The sequence below is a fragment of the Marmota monax genome, unplaced genomic scaffold, assembly GCF_021218885.2.
Source record: "Marmota monax isolate L192 unplaced genomic scaffold, Marmota_monax_Labrador192_F-V1.1 WCK01_AAM20220418_F8-fsc00229, whole genome shotgun sequence".
NCBI lineage: Eukaryota > Metazoa > Chordata > Mammalia > Rodentia > Sciuridae > Marmota > Marmota monax.
Window position 1 is genome coordinate 2,046,193 of NW_026693707.1, and position 15,497 is coordinate 2,061,689.

The 15,497-nt window shown below is 46.6% G+C and overlaps 1 protein-coding gene across 3 annotated transcripts in view; it reads left to right on the forward strand.

Annotated features, from left to right (window-relative positions):
- Positions 1-15,497, forward strand: part of Cyfip2 (cytoplasmic FMR1 interacting protein 2) — a 129,592-nt gene that overhangs the window by 33,645 nt on the left and 80,450 nt on the right. For all 3 annotated transcript variants that reach the window (XM_046459934.2, XM_058584194.1, XM_046459935.2), the window contains exons 7-13: positions 553-649; positions 2,238-2,366; positions 5,116-5,220; positions 7,531-7,622; positions 9,595-9,712; positions 12,436-12,555; positions 13,071-13,196. In XM_046459934.2, coding sequence (XP_046315890.1) covers positions 553-649; positions 2,238-2,366; positions 5,116-5,220; positions 7,531-7,622; positions 9,595-9,712; positions 12,436-12,555; positions 13,071-13,196 — 787 coding nt within the window. The remainder of the gene's footprint in view (positions 1-552; positions 650-2,237; positions 2,367-5,115; positions 5,221-7,530; positions 7,623-9,594; positions 9,713-12,435; positions 12,556-13,070; positions 13,197-15,497) is intronic.

Consider the following 15,497-nt stretch of genomic DNA (forward strand, 5'->3'; position numbering starts at 1 on the left):
ATGTCTCAGCTGACCCAGAAATGTCAGATTCACAAAGATTCCATAGATAGCTCATGGCATAGCATCCTCCCCCACACACCCGACAGTTAGAGCACACTGCTGCCGTCATGGCCACAACCGACGTCCTGCGTGTCCAGAGCGAGGCAGGAGTACTCTGCTACCACAGATCCCTGTGTGCCCTACACCCATCCTGCTTTCATCTTATAATCCTGTAATGTTAACAGACTTATTTTCCATGCAATTCTTTGTTTGAGAAACATCGAGGTTTTCCTATAAGGAAAGCGTCTCCACGGCTCACAGTGCAGCTCCGGGGCAGGTGCTCCTTTCACTCCCTCTGGCCCCTCCGCCTGCATCAGTGGAGGCTGGCTCCCCATAAACTTTCCAAGACTTCAGAGATTTTCAGTGCATCCCTGCCCTTGAATTTCAGGTGCCCTGTCCTGACCTCGGGGGACAGTGTCACTCCGGGTAGGGTGGAAATGGGAGCCCACGTGATGTACCTCAGGCTCAGGGTGTGCAGATGCTCTTCTGTCTCACCTGCCATCTGCCTTTCAGGGCGGCACAGTTCCTGAGGAAGATGGCGGACCCCCAGTCCATTCAGGAATCGCAGAACCTCTCCATGTTCCTGGCCAACCACAACAGGATCACCCAGGTGGGTCCTGCCTGGCGTCTTGGGGAAACAGGGGCCTAGAGGCTGGGTGAACCTCAAGCCCAAGCAGATGAGCTCAGTCCAACTTCTGTCTCCACTGCCCATCACAAGAGTGAAAAACCACTGCAGCCTTCAGCCTCCCTCCCAACCACAGATGTCCCTTCCACCCTCTCCAGGCCTTGTCCTCGGAAAGCCTTCAGCCAGGGTAGAGGACCAGAGAGCAGGACCACCACCCACTGCAACGCCTTGGGCAAAGGCCAGGCCTCAAGTTTCTCATCTGTAAAATGGGTCTGTCACTTTGAATATATTACGAGGATTTATCTCGCTGGACTATCGTGAGAAGTAAAGGAGATGCTGTACAAAAAGCCCTCGGCATGCTCCGTGGGTCGGCTTTGTGATCAAAAGACCTGACAACAACTTAGAGCAGGAAAAGTTTATTTGGGGCTTACAGTTTTAGTACCTTAGTGCTGGTTGGCTGACTCCATGGCTCTGGGTGTGAGGGGAGGGAGAACATCAAGATGGAAGGATGAGGCAGAGGAAGGTGGCTCAGCTCTTGGCATCCAGGAAGCAGAGTGACAGAGTGAGGAGTCAGGGACGAGCTATGGTCCAGGCCACATCCTACCTGCCTATATTTACCACCCAGTAGTCCTTTCAGATTATTAGCCCATCAAAGGAATTAACCAATCATTTCACCTCTGAACACACGAGCTTTTTGGGGGGTGTCTCGTAGACAAACCACAACATATGCAAAGCCAGGAAAGGAGGAAAGGGCATGACCACTCAGCTGTCACTCTCCCATTATACCCAGCATAGCCTGACTCATCCCACCCTCTGTCAGGTCAGCCGCAACAGGTGCCGGCAAGAATGTTGGCAGGACCCAGGCCAGTGCTGAGGGGCCCTGCATTTCCCCAGGGGTTTTAGGCTCAGCTCCCTGGGCAGAGGCCCAGAGTTGGCAGGGCCCTTCCTGCTCTGTTCACTGCCCAGTGTCTGAGGCCCCAGGAGACTGAGTCCCCTGCTGCCTGTACAGAGATCCAGCAGTGCCCTTCTTGGGTGTCCCACAAGGACCCTTTGCTTCTTTGGAGAAAGCACGGGGATGGGAACTTCAGATCCTTCTCTCTAGGAGATGTTTCTGAACTGCTGTGACCTGCCAGGAGGAGACACCTACTGGCCCAGGTGCCCCCACCCCCACTCCATGGGTCTTTCCCTGCCCTTGTCTGATGAAAACAGCACAGATAAGTCTATGCCTTCAGAGCTGAGCTGAAATTACTACAGGCCTGTTGTAAAGCTGAGCTGCTTCGGCTCTGCCTAAGAGAGTGCTTCTTACTTGCAATTGCCGGGGACTGAGATAGAGGCTCCAAGGCAAGCAAGCTCCCTGCACAGGAGGCATGCAGGAGCTCTGGCTACCCAGCCACTTGGGTGGTATTCACAAGGGCATTCAGGCATCAGACTGGCTGGTGTGAAGGCTCCTCTCCCCCAGGGCCATTCATGACTCCTGGGCCATCAGTAGAGCCACGTGCTCAGTCACTGCTGCCCAAACTGTGTGGCGGGTGAGGATGCCTTGTGCTTGTCCTGAGGGCGGGTGCTGTTTCAGTGTCTCCACCAGCAACTGGAAGTGATCCCTGGCTACGAGGAGCTGCTGGCGGACATCGTGAACATCTGCGTGGATTACTACGAGAACAAGATGTACCTGACCCCCAGTGAGAAGCACATGCTCCTCAAGGTAAACCCCACCGCATACTGCAGACAGGGATTGCCCGCCCACCTCCTCCTTATCTAAAATCATTTTTAAAGAACAATATTTCTATTTCTTAAACAGTGATACAGATCTCACTGCACATGTGGTCTCTTCTTTCACTTTAATATCTCCTATGCACCTTTAAGGTGTCATTAAGGATATTTCTGCAATATAACTTTTATGGTTGCCCACTATTCCATTCTATGGGGATGTTGTTGTTTAACATGTTCCCTGGGGTGGGATTTTTGTTTGCTAAACTGCATTAAAACCCTCATAGTACAGCTTTTTTTTTTTTTTTTTTTTTGGTTCCAGGGACTAAACTCAGAGGCACTCAACCTCTGAGTCACATCCTCAGCCCTATTTTGTATTTTATTAAGAGAGAGCTCTCTCTGAATTGCTTAGCACCTCGCTATTGCTGAGTCTGGCTTTGAACTCTTGATCCTCCTGCCTCAGCCTCTTGAGCCACTGGGATTATAGGCGTGTGCCACCACACCCAGTGTAGCACAGCTTTTATGCACCTCTTTTGGTCAAGCTTAACATTATGAAAGAGAAATTGCTGAATCAGAGGGAAAACAGAATCTTAGGGCTTTTGCTTTAATTTTTCAAATGGTCATGATTATCTCAACAGTTTACAAATTTTATCCTAAAATTATTAATGGGGAAAATCCAGGATATCCAAAAAAGCATTAAAAAATTTCAACCTGTCACCATCTTTTACCCTAGAAATAACATCTTCAGAATTGTGATGTATATGCTTCTAATTTTTTTCTATGCTTGTATATTTAAAAAATATGCAATATACATAAGCATGTCGAATTTTTCTCAGATGTCCTTAATTATGTTTGGAATATTTCGCAGCAATTGACTAAAGTCACATAGATGAGCCTTCTTGGCTTTAACCACAATATATCATTGTCTGCTAAGATTATTTCTAATTCCTCTCCAATAGTTATAGCACTGACATGAACAACTTTCTCTATATCTTCACATGTACCACACAGCACCCCCCTTTTGATTCTTTCTTCCCTCAAACCTCATCTTCCAAAGTGTTTCTTTCTCTCTCTCTCTCTTGCCACTTTTGGCATTTTAAGAACTCCTGACCTGGGTTAGTGTTCCTGTCCTTACATTTCTGGCACCTCAATTGAGTTTGTAGGGTATATTTCATTGCTTTGTCAAAATACCTGATGTAAAGTACAAAGAAAAAAGATTTAGTTAGCTCACAGTTTGGGGGACCGGAAGTTCAAGCAGCATGGTACAGGCTCTGGCAAAGTTCCTCCCTGACTATATCACATCATGGCAGGAAACTATATGTATCTCTGTGTGGTCTCTCTCCTCTGCTTGTCAGGTCACCAGGATTCAATCATGGGACCTCCATCATAATAAGCTAATCTAATTTAGTCACTTTCCAAAGAACCCACCTCTGAACCATCATGGGGTTAAGGTTTTCACCCTCTTAATACCCTTACCATGTAACTTTGGAGATTAGAATCCTGCATGAGATCTAGGGGGAACAAGCCACCTTCAAACTATAGCACAAGGCAGTATGTCTGTATGACTTGTTCACTCCAGCTTCCTCTTGGCCGCCAGAAACCCAGAGAGGTTATTCAAAGTTCAGACCCTTTGACAGCCCAGCTCCATGCTTGGGTGGTACCCAGCTCTGCCCATGCTTGCTCCCTCCATGAGCTAGGTTATGAAACTCCAGTCCACCAAGCAGTGTTACATACGACCTTCAAATTCTCCAGCACTTTTTTTTTCTCTCAATGCTCTTTAATTCCCCTACATCTTAACTTCCCAGCCCACTTCTCTCTGAATTCTCCATCATCTTCAGTCTGGCTTCCAACACTGTTGAGCTATTTCACGGCTCTGCAGTTTGTGTTAATGAAATCAAATGCCACCAGAGGGCGTCATGCATCCTTAACAGGAAAAGTCCTGCGCTCATCCTACAGCACAGGTAGGACCCAAGAGGGAAGCCATCCAACCTGAATAGTCTTCCAGTCGACTCTCTTTGGTATTGGATGAGAAATAGAGGCACAGCGAGAAGTGACTGTCCCACAGCTTACGTCTAGCCGCACCCCCTTTAGCTGCACATTCCACATAGGAGGAAAACAAACAAGCTTTGGGGGTTGAAATGAGAATGTTGACCTACTTGACATGTCACCCATGTCTCTATAGGAACTGTTACATTGTTATTTCTTTGGGGGGGAAAGGTGGATATTTTTACATTCACCATTGGCCAGTGTTATGTGCCTGCGAGGTGCTGCACCCTAGATAGGCCTCAGGCTCCTTACTCTCAAGAAGGACCTAAATGTGCCCATTTTTATTGACAGACCCTGGATGAGATCCTGTCACTGCAGCTCATCTTTGTGACTTTGACAAGCTGTCCAACCTTTCTGTGTTTCTGATTTCCCAGCCATAGAACAAGGCTGTTGCTTAGAACCTGACTCACAAGATTGTTGTCAGAACTAAGAATTATGGTCAACAGCAGTAATTGTTAAATCCCTAAAGCACAGTCTGTGGCCCATATACTCAATGCTTACGAAGTGGCTGCCATAATATACTAAATTTATCATTGAAATTAGTCCCATGTTTCCTGTCTATATTTGAAAATATGAGGGTTTTTTTCATAATGAATGTATGTCTCCATTTGTATGTGTACAAATTAAAGCTTTTTTTTTTTTTTTAATAATTCCAGTGCACGTCAATAGTTTTTGCACTCTGCCCTTTTTCGTTCTAGGTTATGGGCTTTGGCCTCTACCTGATGGATGGAAATGTCAGTAATATTTACAAACTGGATGCCAAGAAGAGAATCAACCTTAGCAAAATTGATAAGTTCTTTAAGGTCAGCCACTGGAGCTGGGGCAGGGCAGGGGGCCAGGGTTACACCAGCATCAAGAGGACTAGAGAAAGGAATGAAATTAGCCACAAAGTAGGGGGAGCTGTTAATTGAGCAGTTACTCTGCAGACCCCAACAGTGGGAGAATAGGATGACAGCTTCTAGCTGCCCCTGGTGGAGGGGTTGGCACTAGAGAAGGCTGTCCCCGGAAAGCATGCACGGTTCTCAAACACGGCTCCACTGGGATTCCACTAGGGGAATGTGATACTTCTTGTGTTCTCCTTTAGCCCTTTCCGGAAGTCATCTAAAGAAAGAGGTGTCTCCTTTTGTTTTCAGAATAAACCAAAGCTCAAGGAAGTAGGAGGGCTAAAGAGTGGATTTTAAGTGGATTCCCATTTGAAAAACCACAGCCTCTCCCCCGGCCCACTATAAGCCCCTTGGCCTCCCTCCTGTCAGGCGAATTGCCTCACCAGCCTATACACTCAGTTGGTTCTAGTGCCTCTAAGAGAGAGTTGATCTTTTGTTCCTAAATCTTTAAAAACAAAAACTTGTAGTCAATCAAGCCTTTGATTTTTTTTTTTTTTATTGCAAAGGGGCTTCCATACTTTGGAAATGAATCATTTTTTTCTAATGCTGGGCCTTGCAGGCATGAAGCTGGTCTTGGCTCAGACATGGGAATGCCCAGTTTCATATAACTGGTGAGATCTCATGAAGGTATGGCATGGAGAGCACCAGGCAGGGTCAAGGGGAGCAAGAGGAGTCTTGTTTTGCTGCTTGAATGGGCTTTTTTTTCAAGTTTGAAACTTTTACTTTTCTCCAGAGCAGCCCTAGATGAAAACAGGACTCGTCTTGGGAGACCCTTGCAAAATCTGCCTTGAGTCAGTGTGCATAAGCCGGCTGTGAAGGGAGGGGACACACTCTCCACAGTCAGGCCTGGGGTAAAGTCTAGCGCTGCTGCTTCACAGCTGAATGGCCGTGGGAAAGTCACTGAATCTCCCTGGAACCACATCTTCCTATCTGAGAACTATGAATGCTCAGGGTAACTCCTCGGAGGGTTTCCCCAAGGATTCACTGGGGTTGTGTAGATGAGTCCGAGCCCTGGGTCCTAATCCTGACTCTCTGACTTTATGGGACATCGCTAGCCTGCCTGCCTGTCAGTTTCTCTGTTAGTGACATGAACGTGATTACAGTACTAACTTCACATTTCTTTCTTTCTTTTTCCTTTTTGATACTAGAGATTGAACCCAGGGCAAAATTAACCACGGAGCCCCATCCCCAGCCCTTTTTTGTATTTTATTTAGAGAAAGGGTCTCACCGAGTTGCTTAGGGCCTCACTAAGTTGCTGAGGCTGGTAAGAAGAATGAAATCATGTCATTTGCTGGTGATGGATGGAGCTGGAGAACATCATGCTAAGTGCAATGAGCCAGTCCCCCCGAACCTAGGGCTGAGTGTCCTGTCAGATTTGTGGATGATAAACCAGCAAGGGAGGTTGGGGAGGAGAATAATAGAAATAGATTGGACTAGACAAAGGGTAACGGAGAGAAGGGGGGAGGGGAATAGGAAAGACAGTAGAATTAATTGGTCACGACTTTCCTAGCCGTGTACTTATATACACGACCAGGGTAACTCCACATCACGTACTACCACAAGAGTGGGAACCTAATAAAATAAGTTATACTTTATGTATGTGTATTCTGCCAAAATACATTCTACTGTCATTTAATTTAAAAAAAAATTTAAATAAAAGTAGCAGCAGAATAACAACAATAACAAAAAGTAGCTGAGGCTGGCCTTGAACTTGCCATCCTCCGGCCTCAGCCTTCCAAGCTGCTGGGATTACAGTTGTGACAGGTGTGTCCCACCATGCCCGACTTCACACAGTGTTGGTATGGACTGAGATAATGCTTCTAAAGTGTTTGGCCCTGTATCTAGTGCGTGGGAGGTAGAGAGTAGATGCCAGTCTCCCTTCTGTTTGCCCTGGCCTTTGGCTGGAAGTTTCTTACCTTCTGGAGCAGTAGGAAGAGAAAGGACCCTCCACTGCAAGGCTAGCCATCTGGTCCTCAGACTTCATCCATTGTACTGGCTGTGTGACCTTAGACAAGTCACTTTGCCTCTCTGAGCTCGGTTGCCTAGAACACAGAATTGGTTGGAGACAGGGGAGGACCAATATGCCAGCTGAGGTTCCTTTTGGTTCTGGGTTCACACAATAGCATCATCAGAAGCAGAAACAAGGGGCCAGGCCCTAGGCGCACATGGAGGCCCGCTGCCCCCCTGCCTCCGGCCGCATCTCACGCACTGTGTTTGCTTCCTTTGCAGCAGCTGCAGGTGGTGCCCCTGTTCGGCGACATGCAGATAGAGCTGGCCAGATACATTAAGACCAGTGCTCACTATGAAGAGAACAAGTCCAAGTGAGTGCCTGCCGTAATGTCTCTAGGCTCCTGCGAGGACGCCCGGCCCGGGCAGGGGGCCGAGGGGCCACTTCAGTCCCTCCTCCCTCCCCAGAGCCCTGGGCAGGTGGACCCTCAGATCACTGGCGCCACCAGAGGGAGCAGCGGAGGGTGCTCGGAGCCCTTTTGTATCCGCCCTTTGTTGCCAGGTTCAAAAGGTCTCAGAGCACAACCATGTCCCTCATCCTGCTTAGTGGTAGCCCATGGCGTCCCTTCAGAGGGACAGCAGGAGTCCTCCTCCTTCCCTGAGATGTGGGGAGGAGCCGCTGGCTCTCGTTGGCCAGCTGGAGAGAGATGGTGACAATCTTCATCTTCCCGATTCTCTGCTCGGGCTTTGCGACCATTCAGTAAGTATGTGTAGCCGGAATGGCTCCAGTGTGAAGTGAGCTGACGCCTCCCCTTGGGTCATTTTATCCACCACAATCCCAGGGAATCTATGCTGAGGTCTGAGGGATCAGTGGCTCACCAGACTTGGGGGACATCTGGCTCCAGTCTCCGCCGTCTGCTTTGAAATCAGATGCCGTTGTGGGGGTTGCTTCTGAGTGCATTTCACCCAGGGCTGAGTGGACATGGCCTTTCCAAGTGGAAGAGAGCTGGCCATCCTGTGGTCACGGGTGAGAGTTCAGTGCCTTCAAGGACAGCTGTGAAGTGCCCTTGACCTCTACTCACCAGGCTCTGTAGCTGAGCTCCCAAGGATGGCCAGTCCCGTGCCTCCATCCTCTGGGGCTGCCTGGGTGGGAGGAGCACGGGGTCAGGGATGAGGGGCTTATTTTCTGCCCCTTGCCTGCCTGGCTCCTGGACCACCTGACGCTGGTTGGGAGGAGGCTGTTGTATGACCAGGGCAGGAAGTCAGAGGTTTGAGTGATGGTTTCTTGATCCCTCCAAGTAGCTCAAAATAAAGAATGGCAAAGTATAAGCGTGAGGAAGGCCATCGCTGTTCTGCGCACCCCCAGGAGAATCCATTCAGGGCTCCTTTTAAAATTTTAACTTCTCTCTGAAACATTCTGAGCTCATGCTTAGTCTGTCTGCTGGGTTACCAGCACCAGACAGGGGAAGACAGGAAGGGGAGTGAGGACTCTTACTCGTTCATTTTCTCTCCAATGCAGGATGGTTTTCTTTTTCTTTCTTTTCTTTCTTCTTCTTCATCTTTTTTTTTTTTGGTACTGGGGATCAAACCCAGCAGCGCTTAACCACTGAGCACATCCCCAGCCCTTTTAATATTTTATTTAGAGACAGGGTCTCACTGAGTTGCTTAGCGCCTTGCTAAGTTGCTGAGGCTGGCTTTGAACTGTGATCCTCCTGCCTCCGCCTCCCCATGCAGTACGGTTTTCCTAATCACATCTGTCAGAAAGGGCAGAGAGGAAGAAGGGAGGTCAGGGAAGGAGGAAAGAGACAGGAGGAGGAGGAGGAGGAAGCCAGCCCTGTGTCCTTGGAGTCCTGGACTCTCACTGTGGGTGTGACCATGTTGCCAGGCCACCCTGGAAAGGAGGCACAAGCCCATCCGGATTTCCCCAGTCCAGCTCCAAGCCCTCCAGAGCCAGCTCCTACCACAGGGCTGGTGCTCTTAGAGTTGGGGGGATTGCCCACCTTGCTTTTTCTTTCTTGGATTCCAACCCTTGTACCCCTAGAGAGGCTGTGATCCCCAGCCATGGAACTGGTAAGTATTGTGGACCTGATAGCTGGAAAGGCCTGTGGTTGAGCCTCCTTGGAGTAGGATGGCCACAAGGAAGAGAAGGAGGAGGAGGAGGACTGTTCCTCGAAGCCTGTGGTCTCCACAGCACCACACTTGGCAGGCTCAGGACACCGCTTTCTGGTTCACCCAGGGAGCCAGCCGTGTTGGCTGAGGACCAGGAACAACTAGGGAGTGGAAGGAGCGTGTCCCACCCAGGAGCCTGGGGCTGGCCCATCTCTGACCCTGTGGTTTTCTACCCAGGTGGACGTGCACACAGAGCAGCATCAGCCCCCAGTACAACATCTGCGAGCAGATGGTTCAGATCCGGGATGACCACATCCGCTTCATCTCGGAGCTGGCTCGCTACAGCAACAGTGAGGTGAGCGCTGGCCACCGGGGACGGAGGCATGTGGGCCAGGCGGGGAGAGGAGCAGCTGGGAAAGAGCAGGAACACCTGGGATACTGGGGAGTGGCAGGGACTATACATCTGGGGCAGGAGGGCAGAGCTGCCCAGAGCGTGGACAGTTACAGCCAGACAGAACCAGGGTTAATTCTGCCCTTTGCAAGTTGTTAAAATCTCTGTGCTTCCCTTTCCTCTCTGCACGATGGGGGTAACATCAAAGCCTGGGAAGGGTATGCAGGAGGGAGTAATGGACAGAGGATGGTTGGATGGGAGGAGTAAGTTCCAGTGTTCTGTGGCACAGTGGGATGACTGTGGTTGACAACAGTTATTTCAGAGCAGCTAGTAGAGAGGATTTTTAACGTTCCCAGCACGAAGACATGATCGATGACTGGTGAGACAGATAATGCCAATTACCCTGATCTGATCATTAGACAAATACTTGTGTTGAAAAGTCACACTGTGCCCTATGAATATATATATAGATACTAGGTATCAATCAAAAATTTAAAATTTATTAGAAAGGGGGAATAGCAATAGTATCTATCCCAAAAGATTCACTGAAAAAATGAGATGATGTGGCATCTGGAATGTGTGCTGTGCCTAGCAAAGAGGAGGAGCCCAGTGATTATGAATCCCCCCCTCCCCTGCACACAGGATCCAGGTTGTCCCTACCCTCAAGCTCAAGAAAAGGAGTTCTGAGAACTTGTGTACCTAACACTATCCAATATTTTAGAAGCTACATACTAAGGAATGATCATTGTTTTGTTTTGTTTTTGTTTTTTTTTTTTTAAATGCAGTTAGGGACAAAAAAGGGCTATAAAAAAAATCTCCTGTAATCCCAATAGTGACATTTCATTTCATTGAATTTTCCTGGAAATATGATCAGCATAACAAAATCAGGAAAAAAAAAACAGATAAGCAGAAGAAGAGAAAGCAATCCTGTAAGATCCTACCATCTCAGAACTAACTGTGATTAATATTTGGGTGCTGTGTTCTTCTGGGTCTCTCCCTGTAGTAGACAGCCTCCTGATAAGCCATTGGATAAAAAGGCCCTATGAGCTCCACCATCCTGGAAGACTGGGCTGGTCCATGTTTGCTCTCTGGTTCCACCGTGTGGCCAGCAGCCATAAGGATTGTTTTTTTCCAAAACCCAAACTCAGGAAATGTCTTTGGTCTGACATTTATTCTGACAAATGCAGGCAGTGTGGTCATTCAACCAATGGCCCAGTGGGCAAGGGTGAGCTTTCTTACTAAATGTGCCAATCAACTGAAGTAAGCCACAAAAAAATAATTTATCCAAGGGCTAGACTCCTTTATTCCTAGTCAGGTTTTAGTGGACTAAGGATGTACCTGATCCAAAGCATATTTTTTAAAATTACAATGTCCCAAAGTATCCATAGGGGATTTATTCTAGGACCTCAGCTGATATCAATATCCAACAGCACTGAAGTCCCTTTTATAAAATAATGTAGTATTTGAATATAACCTACATGCATCCTCCTATGTACTTTAAATGACCTGTAGATTACTTGTAATACCCAAGTCAATGTAAATGCTATGTAAATAATTGCAGCACAGTATTATTTAGGTAATAACAACAAGAAAAACTAAGTACATTGTAAAGATGCATTCTTTCTGAATATTTTTTTCATCTACTATTGTATAAGCCCATTGGATGCAGAGCCCTGGGTTCAGAGGGCCAAGCAGGCATGATCTCTTCCTGTTTGTATCAAGCCAGTTCTCATCATTTGCAGTAGTCATATCCTTTAAAGTGGCCATGAACCCTGAATTAGTAAATACTGAACAGTTGATCCAAGGAGAAATATAGAGTTGGGTCCCTATGAGCTTCTGGGCACAGTGTTTTCATCTACTGATGAAGTTTTAGACGTGTTTCTGTTTAAAGATACATTGTGTGTTATACAGTGTTGATTCACTGGCATTGTCTGAGGGCCAAAAGCACTGTAACTTATGCCTGAACAAGGCTTATCTAACACATGGAGTTTTTCCATAAGGCATCCTGTACATTCGTGCAGGTAGGAACATGTACAGCACATCAGTCCTATGCCTAGGGACTTTTTCATTTGTTAATTCACCAACAAAGCACAAAAATATGGGTAGCATGGCACTAAGTAGACTGAAAAGGGACGCCTGTTTCCAGTGTGAGAGCTGAACAGGGACAGAGTCATCTTGTCCACTCTCAGCTGGGAATTTGTACATCTCTGCACATGACTGAGACATCACTACAAAGTGTTTGATTTGAGGGCTACAGATAGATTTAATTGAGTGACTTGTAATGAGCATTTTATATGCAATAGAAGAGAAGATTAGAGGGAGTCCCATGTATTAAGAGTCATATTGTGGTGTGGAAGTTAGTGTTGCTTGCTTACATATACATATTTAAGATCTCTGTGCAAGGATATGTGCTTGAGCCACTGTAGTCTGCCCTTCCTACGTGGAATGCAGTCAAGAAAGGTCTGTGTGCCTCTGTGCCCCTGGGTGGTGGCAGGTGGGGCTCTGGCATTGTGCCTCCTGAATTGGGACCCGAGCCATCTACAGGCCTTTAGCAAGGCGCCTGTCTTGAGTCCAGTTCCCCTGTCAAGGGAGCATAATCACTTCCCTGTGAGTTCTTGTGGGGAATCAGTAAGAGGTGTACAAAAGTGCCAGGCATGTGACAGTGAGTGACCGTGGATGTCCTCCAGGTGGTGACAGGTTCCGGGCTGGACAGCCAGAAGTCGGATGAGGAGTACCGGGAGCTGTTCGACCTGGCCCTGCGGGGCCTTCAGCTGTTATCCAAGTGGAGTGCCCATGTCATGGAGGTGGTAGGTGTCCCGGGGCACAGGGTCTCACACTGACCTCCATTCACCTAGAAGCTGTCTGTCCTGCCTCTCCCCTTTGCTAATAACTTTATGGAGATATAATTTACGTAGCATACCACTTTCCTGCTCAGAGTGTGATTTCATTGTTTTTTGTTTGTTTGTTGTTTACTACATTCACAGAGTTGTCTAACAACTCCAGTGTCAAATTGAGAACATCTCCATCACTTTAAAAAGAAATCCAATATCTGATCACCCTTCCCATCCCTCCAGCCCCAAGCCAACTCCTCTCTGTCCCTGTAGGTCTCCCTATTCTGAATGTTTCCTACAAATAAACTCATACAGCACTTAGGCTTTTGCATCTAGCTTCTTTGATTCCACACATTTCCAGGGTTTATCTCTGAAGCATGAATCAGCACCCCTCTTTATGGCTGAAGAGTATGCCAGGACCCCGATATGCCACATTTGTTACCCATTCACCAGTTGATGGACAAAAATTGGGATTATCCTTCTCTCTTCAGTACTCCTGGAAGCTCGTTCACCCCACGGACAAGTTCTGCAACAAGGACTGCCCGGGCACCGCGGAGGAGTACGAGAGAGCCACGCGCTACAACTACACGAGCGAGGAGAAGTTCGCCTTCGTGGAGGTAGGTGCGCACCCCGCTCCTCTCCACCCGACCCGCGCCACAGCTAATCACTGGGATGACAGACACGCCCACCGTGCTCACAGGTCCTCGTGGAATACGTGCTCCTCCCTGGCCCCGGCTAGTGTCCAGATTAATCCCTGTCAAAAGCTGTTATTCGGAAACAATTAGAAACTCATTCAGTTCTCAAAAGTCCAAAGGAAAATTCACTCCTAGAAAAATGGCGGGGGGGGGGGGGGAAGGCTAAAAGAGATATGAAAAATGCCCATAAGGCTGAGTGGGTGGATAGTGTAAGTTGTAACGAGTTATGAGATGTGGCCTTGACCCATCAGGAGAGTGAAGATTTAAAACACCACTGATGCCCCTTGCAGGTGGGACTGGGAGACAGACATTCTCTGATATTTTGGTGGCCTGTCTGCATTTAATGGGCTTTTACAAGGGCAACCTGGTCATATGTATTCACATTTTTAATGTTTACACCCTTTAGTTGTTCTTCTGGGAATGTGTCCCAGGAAATAAGCCAAATGTACAGAGATGTGTGTACAGTTATTTATCATAGCATTATTTATTATATCAGTCTATGGGAAACAACTTGTCTTTCAACATGGGGTCGGGTAAATAAATTAAAATATAGCTATATCATTGAATACTGTGCAGTCACTGAAAAAGATGTTCCTACATGGAAAGCCATGCACACTCTATTGCTAAGTATAAACAAATGAGCAGGGCTAGGAATGGCTCAGGGGAGGAGAAGGTGCTTAGCATCCACGAGGTCCTGGTATCAATCTGCAGCCCTGGGGAATGAGGGAACCAAAAGAACAGCACTTAAAATGACCCCATTTATACTAAATACAGTTTTGCATATTTGTTCAAAACTGAAAGACAAATTTATATTTATATTTGCAAAACCATTAATAGTAGTTATTTCTGCAGGAGACACTCTTACTTCCCATTTGGTGACCTTTTTAATGGTTGTTGTTTGCTTGCTTACACAGTGTTGTTGTTTGTTTGCTTACACAAAGATTATTGGGAGGAAAATTTATTCACATTTGGTTGTGACAGCTACTTTCTTGGGAGCATCTGAAGCCTAAGAGAGTCTGGTCTAGAAGTCAGTCCTGGACCTTAGCCCTGAGCCCTATTATCACTTCATCTCTCTGAGCCTCAGCTTGTAAAATCAAACTAATATCCTTTTTTTTTTTTTTTTTTTTTGGAATTGGGATTGAAAACAGGGATGCTTAACCACTGAGCAATATCCACAGCCATTTTAATTTTTATTTTGAGACAGGGTCTCGCTAAGTTGCTGAGCCTGGCCTCAAACTTGCAATCCTCCTGTCTCAGCCTCCCTAGGATTATAGACATGTCCCACCATGCTCATCTTGAGCTAATAATATTGATCCTGTCCCATCCTGGGGTTATTGTTGGGGATCAAACAATAATTGTCAAATAAGATAATGGCTGTAGATGAATTCTGAAAAAGTAAAAGATCATGCAAATGTGAGGAGTTATAGCTACTCTTTGGCAGATCTCCAAGCTACACTCACTGGTATAATTTCAGACAGGAGAAATATTGGAATCACCCTTTACATTGTCCTGAGTGACTCCCTGATATCTTACTTTTCCATCATTAATAGTCAACCTGTAAGAAAGTTTCCCAGTGATCACCACAGGAAGAAAAGGTCATCCTCAGACCTGTTTAAAATAAGACAGTCAGAGGGTCCATGCAACTTTGAAATACTGTTCATGGATCTCTTTCTGAAATAAAAGGAATGTGTATGGGCTGTAGGAAATTTATAAAATGCTCCTTCAACTCCACCACCCCTGCCCTCACCCCTCCACATCCTGGCAATGTCATCTGAACAAAACCACCAGTAACATTTTGCTGTATTTCCTTCTAGTCCTTAATTTGCTATGCACTGAGGAGTTTTATCCTATTTATTAGTAGATCGTATTAAATATTTTTAAAAGAAAAATAGTTCTATATGACATTTAACATAAAACAAAAGGAGCTACACCACCTACTCCACCTCAAATCCCCAAATAGGAAATGACTTCAACTTATTAAGCCATTTCTGCTTGTATTTATCTCCAGATCTGAGTAGTAGGCCCATGAGACTACTTCTTGTTTGTTTAATTGATAATATTTTTTCTATTGACATCCTCACTGGGCCATCAGCATTTAGATCTGTCACACCCATTTCCCCATCTTCCATAGAGGTAATTTCATACTTTTTAGTAAAATCTATAGTTCACCTAATATTATTATAACCAAGTAACTATTGATTATTGGTGAGTCACATCATCTGA